The sequence below is a fragment of the Oncorhynchus clarkii genome, chromosome 15, assembly GCF_045791955.1.
Source record: "Oncorhynchus clarkii lewisi isolate Uvic-CL-2024 chromosome 15, UVic_Ocla_1.0, whole genome shotgun sequence".
Taxonomy (NCBI): Eukaryota; Metazoa; Chordata; class Actinopteri; order Salmoniformes; family Salmonidae; genus Oncorhynchus; species Oncorhynchus clarkii.
The window spans coordinates 21,208,657-21,223,031 of record NC_092161.1 but is presented as its reverse complement, the minus strand read 5'-3'; the positions used below and the strand labels follow the sequence as shown (position 1 = coordinate 21,223,031).

General features: G+C 43.7%; 1 protein-coding gene across 1 annotated transcript in view; it reads left to right on the top strand.

The window, feature by feature from the left end:
* Window positions 1–14,375, top strand: part of LOC139367035 (piezo-type mechanosensitive ion channel component 2-like) — a 137,496-nt gene that overhangs the window by 113,900 nt on the left and 9,221 nt on the right. The window contains exons 21-36 of the mRNA XM_071104971.1: window positions 350–554; window positions 745–846; window positions 1,022–1,187; window positions 2,046–2,289; window positions 2,855–2,951; window positions 3,230–3,395; window positions 3,594–3,683; window positions 5,832–5,941; window positions 6,149–6,229; window positions 6,698–6,801; window positions 8,152–8,281; window positions 9,461–9,523; window positions 10,288–10,454; window positions 10,822–11,015; window positions 12,504–12,683; window positions 13,740–14,258. Coding sequence (XP_070961072.1) covers window positions 350–554; window positions 745–846; window positions 1,022–1,187; window positions 2,046–2,289; window positions 2,855–2,951; window positions 3,230–3,395; window positions 3,594–3,683; window positions 5,832–5,941; window positions 6,149–6,229; window positions 6,698–6,801; window positions 8,152–8,281; window positions 9,461–9,523; window positions 10,288–10,454; window positions 10,822–11,015; window positions 12,504–12,683; window positions 13,740–14,258 — 2,618 coding nt within the window. The remainder of the gene's footprint in view (window positions 1–349; window positions 555–744; window positions 847–1,021; window positions 1,188–2,045; window positions 2,290–2,854; window positions 2,952–3,229; window positions 3,396–3,593; window positions 3,684–5,831; window positions 5,942–6,148; window positions 6,230–6,697; window positions 6,802–8,151; window positions 8,282–9,460; window positions 9,524–10,287; window positions 10,455–10,821; window positions 11,016–12,503; window positions 12,684–13,739; window positions 14,259–14,375) is intronic.

Below are 14,375 nucleotides of genomic sequence, written 5' to 3'. Positions count from 1 at the left end.
GTCAGTAGTTTTGTCCTAGTTTGGTTGAGTATGAAACCATCAGAAGAGAGACCATTAAAATCACCTAGAATTCATTTGTGATCATTCTAAGGTAAAGCTCTAATCATTAAACATAGTTAGAACTTTATTTACTCAGATACTGCCATACTGTTAAAAATGTGAAAAATATTACGATATGATATTTTGACCATATCGCCCAGCCCTAAGTTTCCTACATGACTGAGACATAACTCCTACTTCCGAACTCCATCTTCGTGCTTCCTACCCCGTAACCCTCTGTAGACCCAATATAAAAGTCCCTTGAGACTAAAGCTTCCTGAACATGAACTATTGTCATTGTTATTGTAAGACATGCTTCCTGTTAGCGGTGAACGTGATTGGCCAGAGGATGGACTTCTACGCCATGCTCCATGCCTTCGGCCTGATCGCGGTCATCTACCGCCGGCGACGAAAAGCCATTGCTGAGATCTGGCCCAAGTACAGCTGCTTCCTGGCCTGCATGCTCACCTTCCAGTACTTTGTCTGCATCGGCTTCCCACCGGCCGCCTGCAAAGGTGGGTGGAGCAACAGAAAGATATCAAACACATCATTTTGTATTGCATTGTATTATATTGTATGTGGGGCCATTTACTTCTATGGCCGGACCTGCTGCGTCCAAATTTAGTACATAATCTTGCACAGGTCATAACAGACTGTATAATAATAGTGTTTAAATGGATCCGTTCCCTCTCCTCGTTTTCCCAGACTACCCATGGAGGTTCCCCTCATCCTCCACAGACTCCAACGTCATCAAGTGGCTCTATTTCCCTGACTTCCACACCAAGCCCAACCCCCTGTTCCTGCTCTGTGAGAACAGCCTTTATTTACTGAGCGTTTGCCATTGGGATTGTTACTACTGGGACTGGGACTGGGACTGGGACTGGGGCTGGGGCTGGGACTGGGATTGACTTGAAATAAGTGTGTTTTTCTTCATCCTCCTGTTTTCTGTTCTTCCTGTTCCTCCTCCTGTCCTCTCCCGCAGATGACTTCATGCTGCTGCTGTGTGCCTCACTGCAGAGGCAGGTGTTTGAGGAGGAGAACGAGGCTGCCGTGCGCCTCTTGGCCGGGGACAACGTGGAGATCTGCAGGGACCTGGACGCCGCCTCCTTCAGTCAGCACAACCCCGTCCCTGACTTCATCCACTGCAGGTAGTCTATGTGAAACACAGTACCAGCCAGGCCCAGGTCTGGTGCACAGGCTGTGCCTGATCAGGTATCGAACCCGTGGCTAAGAGTTAGCCTTATGTACTAATGTCCATGTGTTTTTCTCAGAGTGCCAGCACGAGTCGTTTGGTCTTAGGCAAGTTATTCCATTCACTGTCAAGTTATTCTATCTCTCTAAGTCCCTGTCCAAAGTGTTTATTATAAAGTCCCTATAGACACTTTCCTTGGGTTCCCATTGTTTTGACATGTGAAGTGAGTTAAGTGAGCACATTGCCAAACACCTGTGTTTTCCTTCCGCTCTCACCTCTCTTTCCCTCACTCTTTCCTGGTATCAGATAACTCAGGGATGTTAAAACAAGCCTTTAACCGTGTCCCGTGAGTGATTCGAACAAGGGGGAAACGTTCTTTAAAACAGCTGGCCCTTTGGAACAGTCAGCATGAGGTCGTATCAGAAATGCAGTCAAAATCTCTGACATCACTGCTCCTCCAGTTCACATACATATGCTTGTAAAAACAACAGGAACTGGTGACAAGTAGTGATGACAATGTGTCAACAAAGTCGTAATATTGAAATGAATGAAAATATTGTGTTGTAGGATAAAATACACAACGTATCTCTGCTCATCTCTGTATGGATAAATAAAAGCTTGTATTTGTACATCTATTGTTCCAGAATATATTTTTGTTGAATGTTAGCTTTGCATGCTTTCCCCATAGTCTGGTTCAAAACCCAATTTCAAATTTGATGATTTCAATGACAGATTCCAAACAAATGACTTTTGCTTTGAATGTTGTCATTCCCTCACTTCAATAAGTTTTTATTAATTAATTTCCCTCTTTCAGATCCTACCTGGACATGCTGAAGGTGATCATGTTCAGCTACCTCTTCTGGTTCGTACTCACCATCATCTTCATCACGGGCACCACGCGCATCTCCATCTTCTGTATGGGCTACCTGGTGGCCTGCTTCTACTTCCTGCTCTTCGGGGGCGACCTGCTGCTCAAGCCAATCAAAAGTATCCTGCACTACTGGGACTTCCTGATTGCCTACAACGTGTTTGTGATCACCATGAAGAACATACTCTCGGTAAGTGTTGGCAACACTAGCTAGATACAGTGTTATTGAATACTGGGATTACTGGGAATTCGGAAACTCAGTTTGGGCAGCCATCTTGGCATCAAACGTTGTAGTAAGACAACGAGATTGTAGTTAGAATGCAACATTTACAAAAGTTGTTATTGTGAGTTTTTGGAGCCAAACGGGAAGATAGTTTGCCGAAGTCAGGCTCTGGGCGCAGTATGGTGACACATACCTGCCTAACAATTGAAAAAAAAGTCAAAAGAGCAATGCTACTCAAAATGAAAACAAAACAGTCCTGCTGTCCTGAAACATGGGACAGGATTCAATCCGATCTCACTTGATCAACAATGAGGCTTTTTAAGGCAATGTTCCCGCATTTGCAAAGATTGTGTTAACGGTAAATACTGCAGACGAATTGGGGACATATAGGATTAGTTCAGCCGGCTGGCCAGATAGGACAAGTTCAGCTGATCAGACCTCTGCAACAGCATACAGTAATCTAGATGTTGTGGTGTGTTTGGCTGCCGCTGTGTCCTGTTTTAGCTGACTGGTTTGTCCTCTCGGTCCTCAGATACTAGCCTGTGGGTACATAAAAGTCCTGGTCACCGATCACTGTTGGCTCATTCAGCTCTTCAGCCTGGCCTGCACTATAAAGGGCTATTCTAAACGTAAGTGACCCTATTACCAATGTAAAGCAGCGTGCCTTTGGAAGCTCACTTTCTTCGTGTTGATATGTGACAAAAATGTAACTCACTTGAAAGGATTTACTAAACATTATTCAGTTACATTTTCAGAAATGCTTGATGATGACTCCATTAGAAGGGGTTGGGGACTGTACTGTATAATTTGAGTTGAGAAGTTTTATTTGACTTTCTTCTAAATATAAAGAATCAAAAAATTGAATTAATAAATATTTGATTATTAATATTTTTTGAAATCCTTGCAGCTGAGCAGCACAGCCACAAGCAGTGTGAGTTGCCTAGCGACGAGGCAGGCATCATCTGGGATAGCATCTGTTTTGCCTTCCTGTTGCTACAGCGCCGTGTTTTCATGAGCTACTACTTCCTGCACGTGGTCGCCGACATCCGCTCCTCACAGATCCTGGCCTCCAGGTAAATTGTACTGTTTGGTTTAACCGCGTCTACTATCCAGTTCTCTCTCAATGGAGCCTGGGGATAAGGTTTACTTTAATTCACTTTACTTTCACAAGGACCATCAAATGTTCTTTTTTATAGAAAATCAAAGTTGACTGTTTATTCAGTCAATGTATTTGTCAATTTATATGAAAAGTATTGTGTTTGTTGTGTTAGAGGGGCTGAGCTGTTCCAGGCGACCATAGTGAAAGCTGTCAAAGCCCGGATCGAAGTGGAGAAAAAGTCTATGGATCTGCTGAAGAGACAGTGAGCGCATTTTCTACACAGATATAATAGACACACATTACACATATGACGTACACACAGAAATATAATATGCACTAAAGCTATAGACTGTTCTCTCTGCCTCTGTATGGCAAGCGGTACCGGAGCAACAAGTCTGACACCAACAGGCTCCTGAAAAGCTGCTATCCCCAAGCCACAAGACTGCTAAATAGCTAACAAAATGTCTACACAGACTACCTCCATTGACCCTTCTATTTAATTTTTGCGCTGACTCACAGGTCTCCACACACACACACACACACACACACACACACACACACACACACACACACACACACACACACACACTTACTGGCTTTACAAACACACACTCACATACTCATCGTATATGCTGCTGCTACTCTGTATATCATATATCCTGATGCTTAGTCACTTTACCCTTATACATACAGTATCTACCACTCCAGTATCCCTACACATTGTAAATATGGTATTGGCACTGACCCTGGAACTGACCCTGTATATAGCTTACTTACTTTCTCGTGTTCTTCTTATTTCTATTTCTTGTGTGTTTTTATGGTACTTTACTTTATAGTACTATACTGTATATTGATATTGATTACTGCATTGGGAAAGCACTTGGGAAATTTGGGAAAGAGCTTGCAAGGAAGGCATTATAATTTGTTCTTAACTGACTTGCCTAGTTAAATAAAGGTTAAAAAAAATGTTAGGGAACCAAAATTATTTGGACAAATTCACTTAATGGGTATTAAAGTAGTCCAAAGTTTAGTATTTTGTTCCCATATTCTTAGCACGCAATGACTACATCAAGCTTGTGAATGGATACGTTTATTGTTTGTTTTGGTAGTGTTTCAGATTATTTTGTGCCCAGTAGAAATTAATGGTAAATAATGTATTGTGTCATTTTAGAGTCACTTTTATTGTAAATTAGAATAGAATATGTTTCTAAACACTTCTACATTAATGTGGATGCTGCTATACATCCCCACACATCCTGACACCAAGCCAAACACTAACCCCTATTACATCTCCACACATCCTGACACCAAGCCAAACACTAACCCCTATTACATCTCCACACATCCTGACACCAAGCCAAACACTAACCCCTATTACATCCCCACACATCCTGACACCAAGCCAAACACTAACCCCTATTACATCCCCACACATCCTGACACCAAGCCAAACACTAACCCCTATTCCATCCACACACGTCCTGACACCAAGCCAAACACTAACCCCTATTACATCCCCACACATCCTGACACCAAGCCAAACACTAACCCCTATAACATCTCCACACATCCTGACACCAAGCCAAACACTAACCCCTATTACATCCCCACACATCCTGACACCAAGCCAAACACTAACCCCTATTACATCCCCACACATCCTGACACCAAGCCAAACACTAACCCCTATTACATCCCCACACATCCTGACACCAAGCCAAACACTAACCCCTATTACATCCCCACACATCCTGACACCAAGCCAAACACTAACCCCTATTACATCCCCACACATCCTGACACCAAGCCAAACACTAACCCCTATTACATCCCCACACATCCTGACACCAAGCCAAACACTAACCCCTATTACATCCCCACACATCCTGACACCAAGCCAAACACTAACCCCTATTACATCCCCACACATCCTGACACCAAGCCAAACACTAACCCCTATTACATCCCCACACATCCTGACACCAAGCCAAACACTAACCCCTATTCTATCCACACACGTCCTGACACCAAGCCAAACACTAACCCCTATTACATCCCCACACATCCTGACACCAAGCCAAACACTAACCCCTATTACATCTCCACACATCCTGACACCAAGCCAAACACTAACCCCTATTACATCCCCACACATCCTGACACCAAGCCAAACACTAACCCCTATTACATCCCCACACATCCTGACACCAAACCAAACACTAACCCCTATTCTATCCACACACGTCTTGACACCAAGCCAAACACTAACCCCTATTCCATCCCCACACATCCTGACACCAAGCCAAACACTAACCCCTATTACATCCCCCCTCGGGCCTTATTGCCTAAATATACAGTGGTCAGAGACTATTGGTCATTTGTGAACGTTTCTATCTCTGTGTCCAATCAGAATGGACCGCATCAAGAGTCGGCAGCAGAAGTTCAAGAGAGGCAAGGAGAGGATGTTGAGCTTGGTGCAGGAAAGCGGAGACGCCAAGGATGAGGAGGAGGATGATGAAGGTGGGACAGCAAGTGGGCTTTGAGTAACGAGTGCACTGACAGCCATGTTTGGATGATCTTCTATGTAGGCCTATACAGTTTTGCATTGATTGAATGATAAGTCTGTTTGAAGACACTCATCACAGTCCCACAACAATTACATATACAGACACATTCCATTCACATCATCAAGTACTTTGAAAGCAAGAAAAAAAAGTTGTTTTTCAGATAAAGAAAATACTGACAAAGAGAAGAGCAGGGGGAAGACAAAGAAGCAGTGGTGGAGGCCGTGGGTGGACCATGCATCCAGTGAGTGAACTTTGACCTTTCTATTTCAATATTCCAATATTCCAATTCAATAAGATACTGTGACTGTAGTTACATGTAAATAAATTAGGAAACACTCCTAGAAAAAGGGTTCCAAAAGGGTTCTCCGGCTGTCCCCATAGGATAAAACTTTTTTGTTCCAGATTGAACCATTTTTGGTTCCACGTAGAACCCTTTGTGGAAATGGTCTTACATGGAACCCAAAAGGGTTCTACCTGGAACCAAAAATGGTTCTTCCAAGGGTTCTCTTATGGAAAAAGCCTAAGAATGATTTTAGGTTGTAGAAAGCTCCTTTTTTTCTAAGAGTGCATGAATTTGTTATTGACACAAGATTAATACCATATCTGATTTCTGTTTGTCTTTACATTCATATATGTGTGTACAATGTAATACACGGGTGGACTAGTGTAAGTAGGTAACCTTTAACCTTGTCTTTCACTCCCTTCTCAGTGGTGAGAAGTGGTAACTATTACCTGTTTGAGACTGACAGTGAAGAAGAGGAGGAAGAGGAGGATAAAAAGGAGGAAGAGCCACCCAAGAAGTCTGCATTTCAGGTACTCAAACATAGGAAATTACCCCTTTACCATTGTCCTGCATTGAGAATATAGAATTTTGTCCAGCGAAACCAGTTGGACTGTTTTTGATTTGATCTGTATCGGTTATGTAAAAGGGACTGCTTGCTTCTATTTCTGTTTGGACCGATTTCTAATGTGTAATTGTTCTTACAACAGACAAGTAACAAGTCGTTCTTTTGCTAATTCCCTGATTTTGTTTGTTCTTTCGGCACTTAACAGCTTTCTTTCTTTTTAAGTACTAACTGCTAACATCCTTTGTCGTGATTTCTGTTTATTCGACCTTTATTTGCGACAAATGTTATGTTCTCTAACTCTCACCCCTGCTTTGTCCTCCCTTTGTAGAGAGCAATCCGAAAGTTTGCCTCTGCCTCGTTGGCTTTACCAAAGTGTATCATTAAGCTGCCCAAAACTGCTCTGCAGTATATAATGAGGGCAGCCAAGGTACTCTCACTACTAGGTCTCCATCTTGTATTTCCCTTGTGTATGCTGTGTGTATACTCTTTCCCCCTTGAGCACTCCAGTCCAAGCCACTTTCTCACGACGTTACACGCATTTTCCACTCTCACTCCAAAACATCACCACGATGTCAATAAAGTTCTGTTCAAAGACCACAGCCCCGCTCCATTTCACAAGATGCTGCTGAGTCATGACAAAATGGCCACCGCTGATGATGCATGGAAATGCAGTGAACTGTTGCTTTGGGAGAGAGATATGCATGTGTGGTGGTGGCTTTTCTTCCAGGGTAATTCTCTGTAGGGATTGGTCTGTGTCTCAAGCAGGTTTGGGGTCAATTTCAGTAAGTAAACTGAAATGTACTGAACTAAAATGGAACTGACCCCAATCCTGGTCTCAAACTAGTAATTGTTGGTGGTGTTCATCTTGAGGGGTGCTTTATTCCATTGTAAATCCATTTTTTGTCCTGTTGACATAAACACATGCCCTTACATTCCATTTCATTGGATCAAAACACCCCCTAAAACTGTATCGTGTACTTTGTCAATGGCTTTTGCTTTTACCTGTGAGTTACTGGTTGGTTGACTAGATTATTTTCTCTTTGGCTGCCTAATCCTGACATTTCCTACACTCATCTCAACTATTTTGTTTTGAGTGTGTGAACTTAATTTGAGTCCCATTGCTTTTGATGAAACACTTGCTCACCAATGGCAAGTTTGTCAACATGAACCAGATCAAATCTCTTAACGGTTGTTCAGTATGTAGCAGGATGGGTGTCACAATTAAGCAGCCAAACATCCTTTCAACAGAATCTCTGGACACATTGTGTTTGATCACCAGTCCATAAGTGCGGCTGTTAACGTTTTCTCCCCACAGTTTGTGTACCATGCCTGGATCACCGACTCCAAGACGGCTATGAAGGAGCGCAGCAAGGAGAAACGCCGCTTCTGGAAGAAATACACTGAAGGGAGCAGCAGCAAGCCAAGGAAAGAGGACCCGAGGGAAGGTATGGAGGAGGACCCAAGTTCTCATTCAAAGCAGATGACTTAGGCTTTCAGTCTCCTCCGTTTCCAACCTTAGCCTGGTTTAACCAGATTGAACATTGTGCAAATGTCAAACATTGGTGAGTGCAGCATTCAGTTTGGTTTAACCAGACAAATACAACCCAGTGTAGGATATTTAATATGCTAGCAGTGTCACGTCTACTCCTGCTCCCTCTCTCCAGTGCTCAAAGTTGCCAGTTTACTCATTATTACTCACACCTGCCACCATTGTTACGCGCACCTGCGTAGCAGTTCCTCTGGGAATCAAGCCCCTGCCTCCCAATGTTTCCCATCATCTCGCGCCATTTGTCTGTCCATCACTTGTTGTGTTACAGTAAACTCTGTAACACAAGGTGCTATCTAGAATCTTAAAGGGTTCTTCAGCTGTCACCGTAGTAGAACGATTTGAAGAACCCTTTTTGGTTCCAGGTAGAACTCTTTTGGGTTCCATGTAGATGTTCTGCTGTACTTGGAACCCAAAAGCGTTCTATCTGCGACCAAAAAGGGTTCTCATATGGGGGCAGCCGAAAAACTATTCTGGAACATTTTTTTCTTAAAGTGTATGTTTCACCCCCTGAGGATTTCTCTCAGCCTCTGTGACGGGATGTTATAGGCTCTAGACTACTCATGAATGGGCATTTTGTGCCCCTTTTTTTGCGTTGTTCAAGAGCACCTACTTAACGATTTACTGAAGCCTTAACGGGAGCCATGCTGTGTCCAGTCCACAGTTCCGCCAAATCTTCCCCCTTCTACCCTCCCTCCCTCCTTCCCACAGCCCAGCTCCAACTCCAGTCAAGGCCAAGGCATTCCTGGGTCTGAAATATAGGATGCCATGTTGAATTAGATATGGTCAATTCATCCCATGTGACGGCTGGACTGACTGTGAATACGGTCTCTCAGTTTAGCCAAATCGTTTTACATGAGGTCTGGGAGGGGACAACAATGTATTGGATAGGCTATTTAGATAGAGAACAACTTGTTCTGCAACAAAAAAGTACCCTTTCAATGGGTTGTCAATGGAGCGTCCTTTGTTTGGAAAGGTACTTTGGGTTGCAGCTTTGTGACTTTACAGCAAGGGATATGTTTATTTTAAAAAAAATATGAATTTGTTGAAACATTCTATTTTCTATTTTTCTATCTAGCTGTTCATGTTACTGTTGAAGTGGAGGATCAAAAGGAGATGGAGGAGAAGAAAGATGGACCAGGTAGGTGCCATTCAAACCAGGGTTGGGATAAATTGTATTTCATTTCAGTCACTTTCAGGATGTGGAATTGAAAATTCAAAAGGCACTCGCACATCTGAGCTAACTTTTGTGCGTTTCTTTTTAAATTAGCACCCTTATGTAGACCTAGCCCCACCCACACCCGTTCAACGCATCTAAAGGGGTTGGAGGTGAAGGGGAAAAAAACAAGTGCTACCAAATATAACAATATGCATTTCAGAAATGTTCAAATAAAGTGTGTACATAAAACGTATTAAACACGTCTGTAAAACCACAATCAGGACCCCAACTTGCCAAGCAAGTTTTCATAAATCATTGGGTACAGTGTAAGAAAAACATCAGACTAATCTGACATAAGGGCATAATTCATGATCAAATTTACAACATAACATATATAGGCATTTCATCATTAAGACCTTTAGGAAATAATGTCTGGAAGGTGAAAATCCCAAAACATTCTATTTTACTCAGAGTATTATTCATATCACCTCCCCTGTCTGACATCTTAACTTTCTCCATGCCACAAAATCTAAAGGTAGAAATGGATGTGGAATTGGAAATTGAATTTCAGTTTACTTCCTGGGTTAGGTTCCTTGACCCCAACCCTGTTTGAAAAGTTAACCCAACCCATCACACATGGCCTTCTGCATCAATGAAGTTACAGTTGTACTGTAAGTCACAAAGAATAAAGACTGATGTGGATTTGGCTATTAAAAGATGTGTGTGGTCTTCCTCCTCATCCACAGACAACATCCTGAAGCGAGTCTTCAACATCGTTAAATTCTCCTGGGTGTTGTTCCTGGCCATGTTGGACAGTTTCACAGCCTGGATCAATTCGATGTGTCAGGAACACCTGGACATCTCCACCGTGCTGCGCATTGAGCGCTGCATGCTCACTCACGAGGTCAAAAAGGTAAGGTCACGGCCAGGGGGTGTAGACTATTCTGAGTATGTATTTTGTGATGCTTATTGTACTATAAGGCATATTACCTGATACCTCAGGTGGACAGTTCAATGAGAATCCAGCTGAAGATTGTCTGAGAATAAATGTCTCTTCCTAGTAACAAAACCATTTGGTCCCACTTAACATTGCATAATTATTTACCATTTCATACTGTTTAGAACCATGGTATTTATAGTACCTATTTCTAGTAATAGCATAGTAATAACATTGGAATTGCCTATTTCCAATGTTATTACATTGTTATTACAGGCTACGCAATATGAAGTTGGTGTAGGGCAAACAATTCTAACAGCCATTCTTGGTTGTAATGTTCCAGGGGAACAAGCCTTCGCGGGAGAGCATCCACGTGTACTACCGCAAGCAGATGTGCAAGGCTGCCTCCATTGAGTCTGGCCTGGAGAGAACCGAGGAGGATACGTGCCAGGACTGCATCCCCCACAAGGCCGAGCGGCAGAGCTGTGCCTATCTGGAGAGCCAAGACCCTATGGTGTCTCATGACAGTCTGTCCAGGTAAGGGAATTGAGGAAAATACACTTTTTATTACAGTTATATTACTACTTAATTATGTAATTATTGTTACTTTTTATTACATTTTTTACTTTTGTTTATTTAGTAAATATTTTCTTAACTCTATTTCTTGAACTGCATTGTTGGTTAAGGGCTTGTAAGTAAGCATTTCACTGTAATGTTGTATTTGGCGCATGTGACAAATAACATTTGATTTGATTATTCATACTCATTGATTTGATTATTGGTACTCATAAGAAATGATGAGATTGATTCACCTCTTGTCATCATTAAAGTACATCAAGCAGAGGGAATCCTTTTCAATTTGATAGCTGGTGATGGATGAGGAATCAGCAGACAAGGTTTTTCAGCTGCTTCTTGAGACTTCAAGGATGTTATAGTAAACACACACTGCTTACTGTCATTCAGTTATAATACTCAAAACATCAAGGGACACTATATAATATAATCCAAACAGACTCTAGAATCAGGTGCAAGATATTGCCTGTTTTTGAAAGATGTCATGCTGTGCACAATTGGCCCAGCGTCGTCCGGGTTAGGGGAGGGTTTGGCGGCAGGGATGTCCTTGTCTCATCGCGCACTAGCGACTTCTATGGCGGGCCGGGCTCAGTGCACACTGACACGGTCGCCAGGTGCACGGTGTTTCCTCCGACACATTGGTGCGGCTGGCTTCCGGGTTAAGTGGGCATTGTCAAGAAGCAGTGCGGCTTGGCTGGATTGATATCCAGAGGATGCTATCGGCAATCGGGATTCGCCTCTCCCGAGTCCGTACGGGAGATGCAGCAATGAGACAAGACTGTAACTACCAATTGGATACCACGGAATTTGGGAGAAAAAAGATTGGAATGTTGCGGGTGGAACAGATAATTGAACGATTTATTTGCATTCCATCCATGTGTAATAAAACCCAAGCCTTGCTCAAGTTATCCCATCTCAGCATGGACACCATTACGTGATAAACACTTACATTACATTACCATTTGACAGAACAATTATTCAATATTCAGTTATGTTTTGGTGTTGTGTTGATATCACGCTGCTTGTTGGTACACACATTGTCTGTTTTAGTCATAGTTTGTTATTTATTTGAGACTGAAGAGTGCCAGGCTCCCGGTATGTGATAGAGTGTTTATGAAGGGTTTAAAACCAGCTTGGCAGCTTGAAACTGCACAGCTCTGTTCTGGGTGCACTAGTGCCCACGGGGAATTCTGTTCTCTGTCTAGACTCTGGCCTGACGCACACACTCACGCACACTCACACACACTCACTCACACTCACTCACTCACACTCACTCACAGGCACCCTGACATACACACAGGCAAGCAGACAGACACAGACATGAAGGCGTACACAGATAGAAACACATATACCCAGAGGTGCAGGCGCACACACACTGTATGAGTTTATGCATGGTCCATAGTCTGTTTAGACCATTCCACAAACTCCATCTGTCTGTGTGTGTTTCTCCAGTGCGTACACAGAGAACACCCTGCTCTGCTCCTGTCATTCCACACTGGACCACATTGATATGGGTCCTGACAGCATCCAGATGCCCAGGACCAGCGAGCGTGCCCATCCTAAACTCTGCAAGATGGAAGGCCTAGACCTAGAGTCCACCTCCTCAACCGACAGCAGAGACAGCCAGGCCAGGTAAGAAACTACAAACACAACTTCTACTTCTCTCCTCTCATCCCTCACTCTCTACACTTCTCTCCCTTCATCCTTCACTCTACACTTCTGCCCCATCAACCGTCAGTCTTCTCTTCCCTCACCCCACATCTCTTCTTGTCTCTTTCCTGATCTCACTCGCTTCTCTTTCCCCCCTTCACTGACTGTAGACATTGAGGCATCTTTGTCACTTTGTCTTTTGTTGGCCTATTTACCATTTGTGTCACTAACCGTGATGTATTACCTTGATCCAAAAAGCTAGTGGTACTAGTGTGTCTCATATGGGTAAACCACTGTAAACCTCATCTCTGTTTGAAGAGCATTTCTCAGGACCACTCTCTTCCTCCCTCTGAATCCAAGGCTTAGATTGTTGGCAAGTCATATTCTTGTCATCAAATCCACTTCCTGGCTACAGGACTATAGTGCTAAAGCTGCCCTTTTCTCTTAGCGCTGTTCAAACATGTCATCTGTGACTGTAGTGTAAACTGTAAAGAGCTTTATTGTCTGTTAGTCAGTGCAGGTGTCAGATTATATTGAGAATAAGGAGAGAAAAAGGGGGAGTAGACATGAGGTGGGTGATTGTGTAGTGCTGTGGGCGGTTACCATGGTGACTCCCTGATTCAGTGCTGACGGACAGCCTTTGTATCCAGTGTGTAAGTCTGTCACAACCCCTCTCTCTCTCTCTCTCTCTCTCTCTCTCTCTCTCTCTCTCTCTCTCTCTCTCTCTCTCTCTCTCCTCTCACCGCTGAACAAACACTATTTCTGTGTCATTTCATTATCTTGAGTAAATTAGGTTATACAATGAATAGTTCCTGTTGTGGATGCTGATACCTTGTTCCACATTTATTTCATGATAAATCATGGCAAATACATGTATTACTGTTCTATCTGAATTATCACTACACATCCATACAAATATTTCCACTGTACTTCCTCTCTATGGCCATCCAGGCCATTCATAAACCTCTTACACAAGGTAAACACAGATGAGTTCCAGAACATAACCGCTCCATTATCTTGCCTCTCTCTCCCCACTAGTGAGCACACCCAGTGCACAGCCACCTGCTCCTGCCAGGGGACCACCAACCCCATCAAAGAGACAGGAGAGGAGCCAGGCCAGGACCTCCAGGACCCCCACTCCTCCTACACCGAGACGCCATCCACCTCCACCTCCATGGGGCTGTACTTTGACCATGAGGGGAGTCTTCTCTCCAGGTCTAGGGGAATGGACTGGGACAGCCGGGACAGGGTTCTAGAGACCGAACCTGCAGGGTGGGGGAGGGGACCGTGCTACGCCCACCACAGTGAGCTCCAGCTCTACCAGGCAGACCTCTCCGGTAACACCCCCACAGACACAGACATCCCCCCCTCATACAGCAGAGCCACGGGCCTGGACAGGGAGGAGGCCGAGCAGGTCTCATCCAGTAGGACCCATCTTGAGAACAGGCTAGTTGTGGTGACGCCTGACGAGAAGTCTGATTTTCTGTCGGGCATCACGAGCACCACGTTTCCCTCGCTCACCCACGAGCTGACCGCCAGCGATCTGCTACGCAATAGGTATTGTTTTTAGTCACAGCTAGTCTTGTGTTGCCAATTGCATTACCAAATATTGTTAATTGCTCGGCTATCAGAAAGCCGGAAATCGAGGTTCAGATTAGTTTGTTTATTTGACAA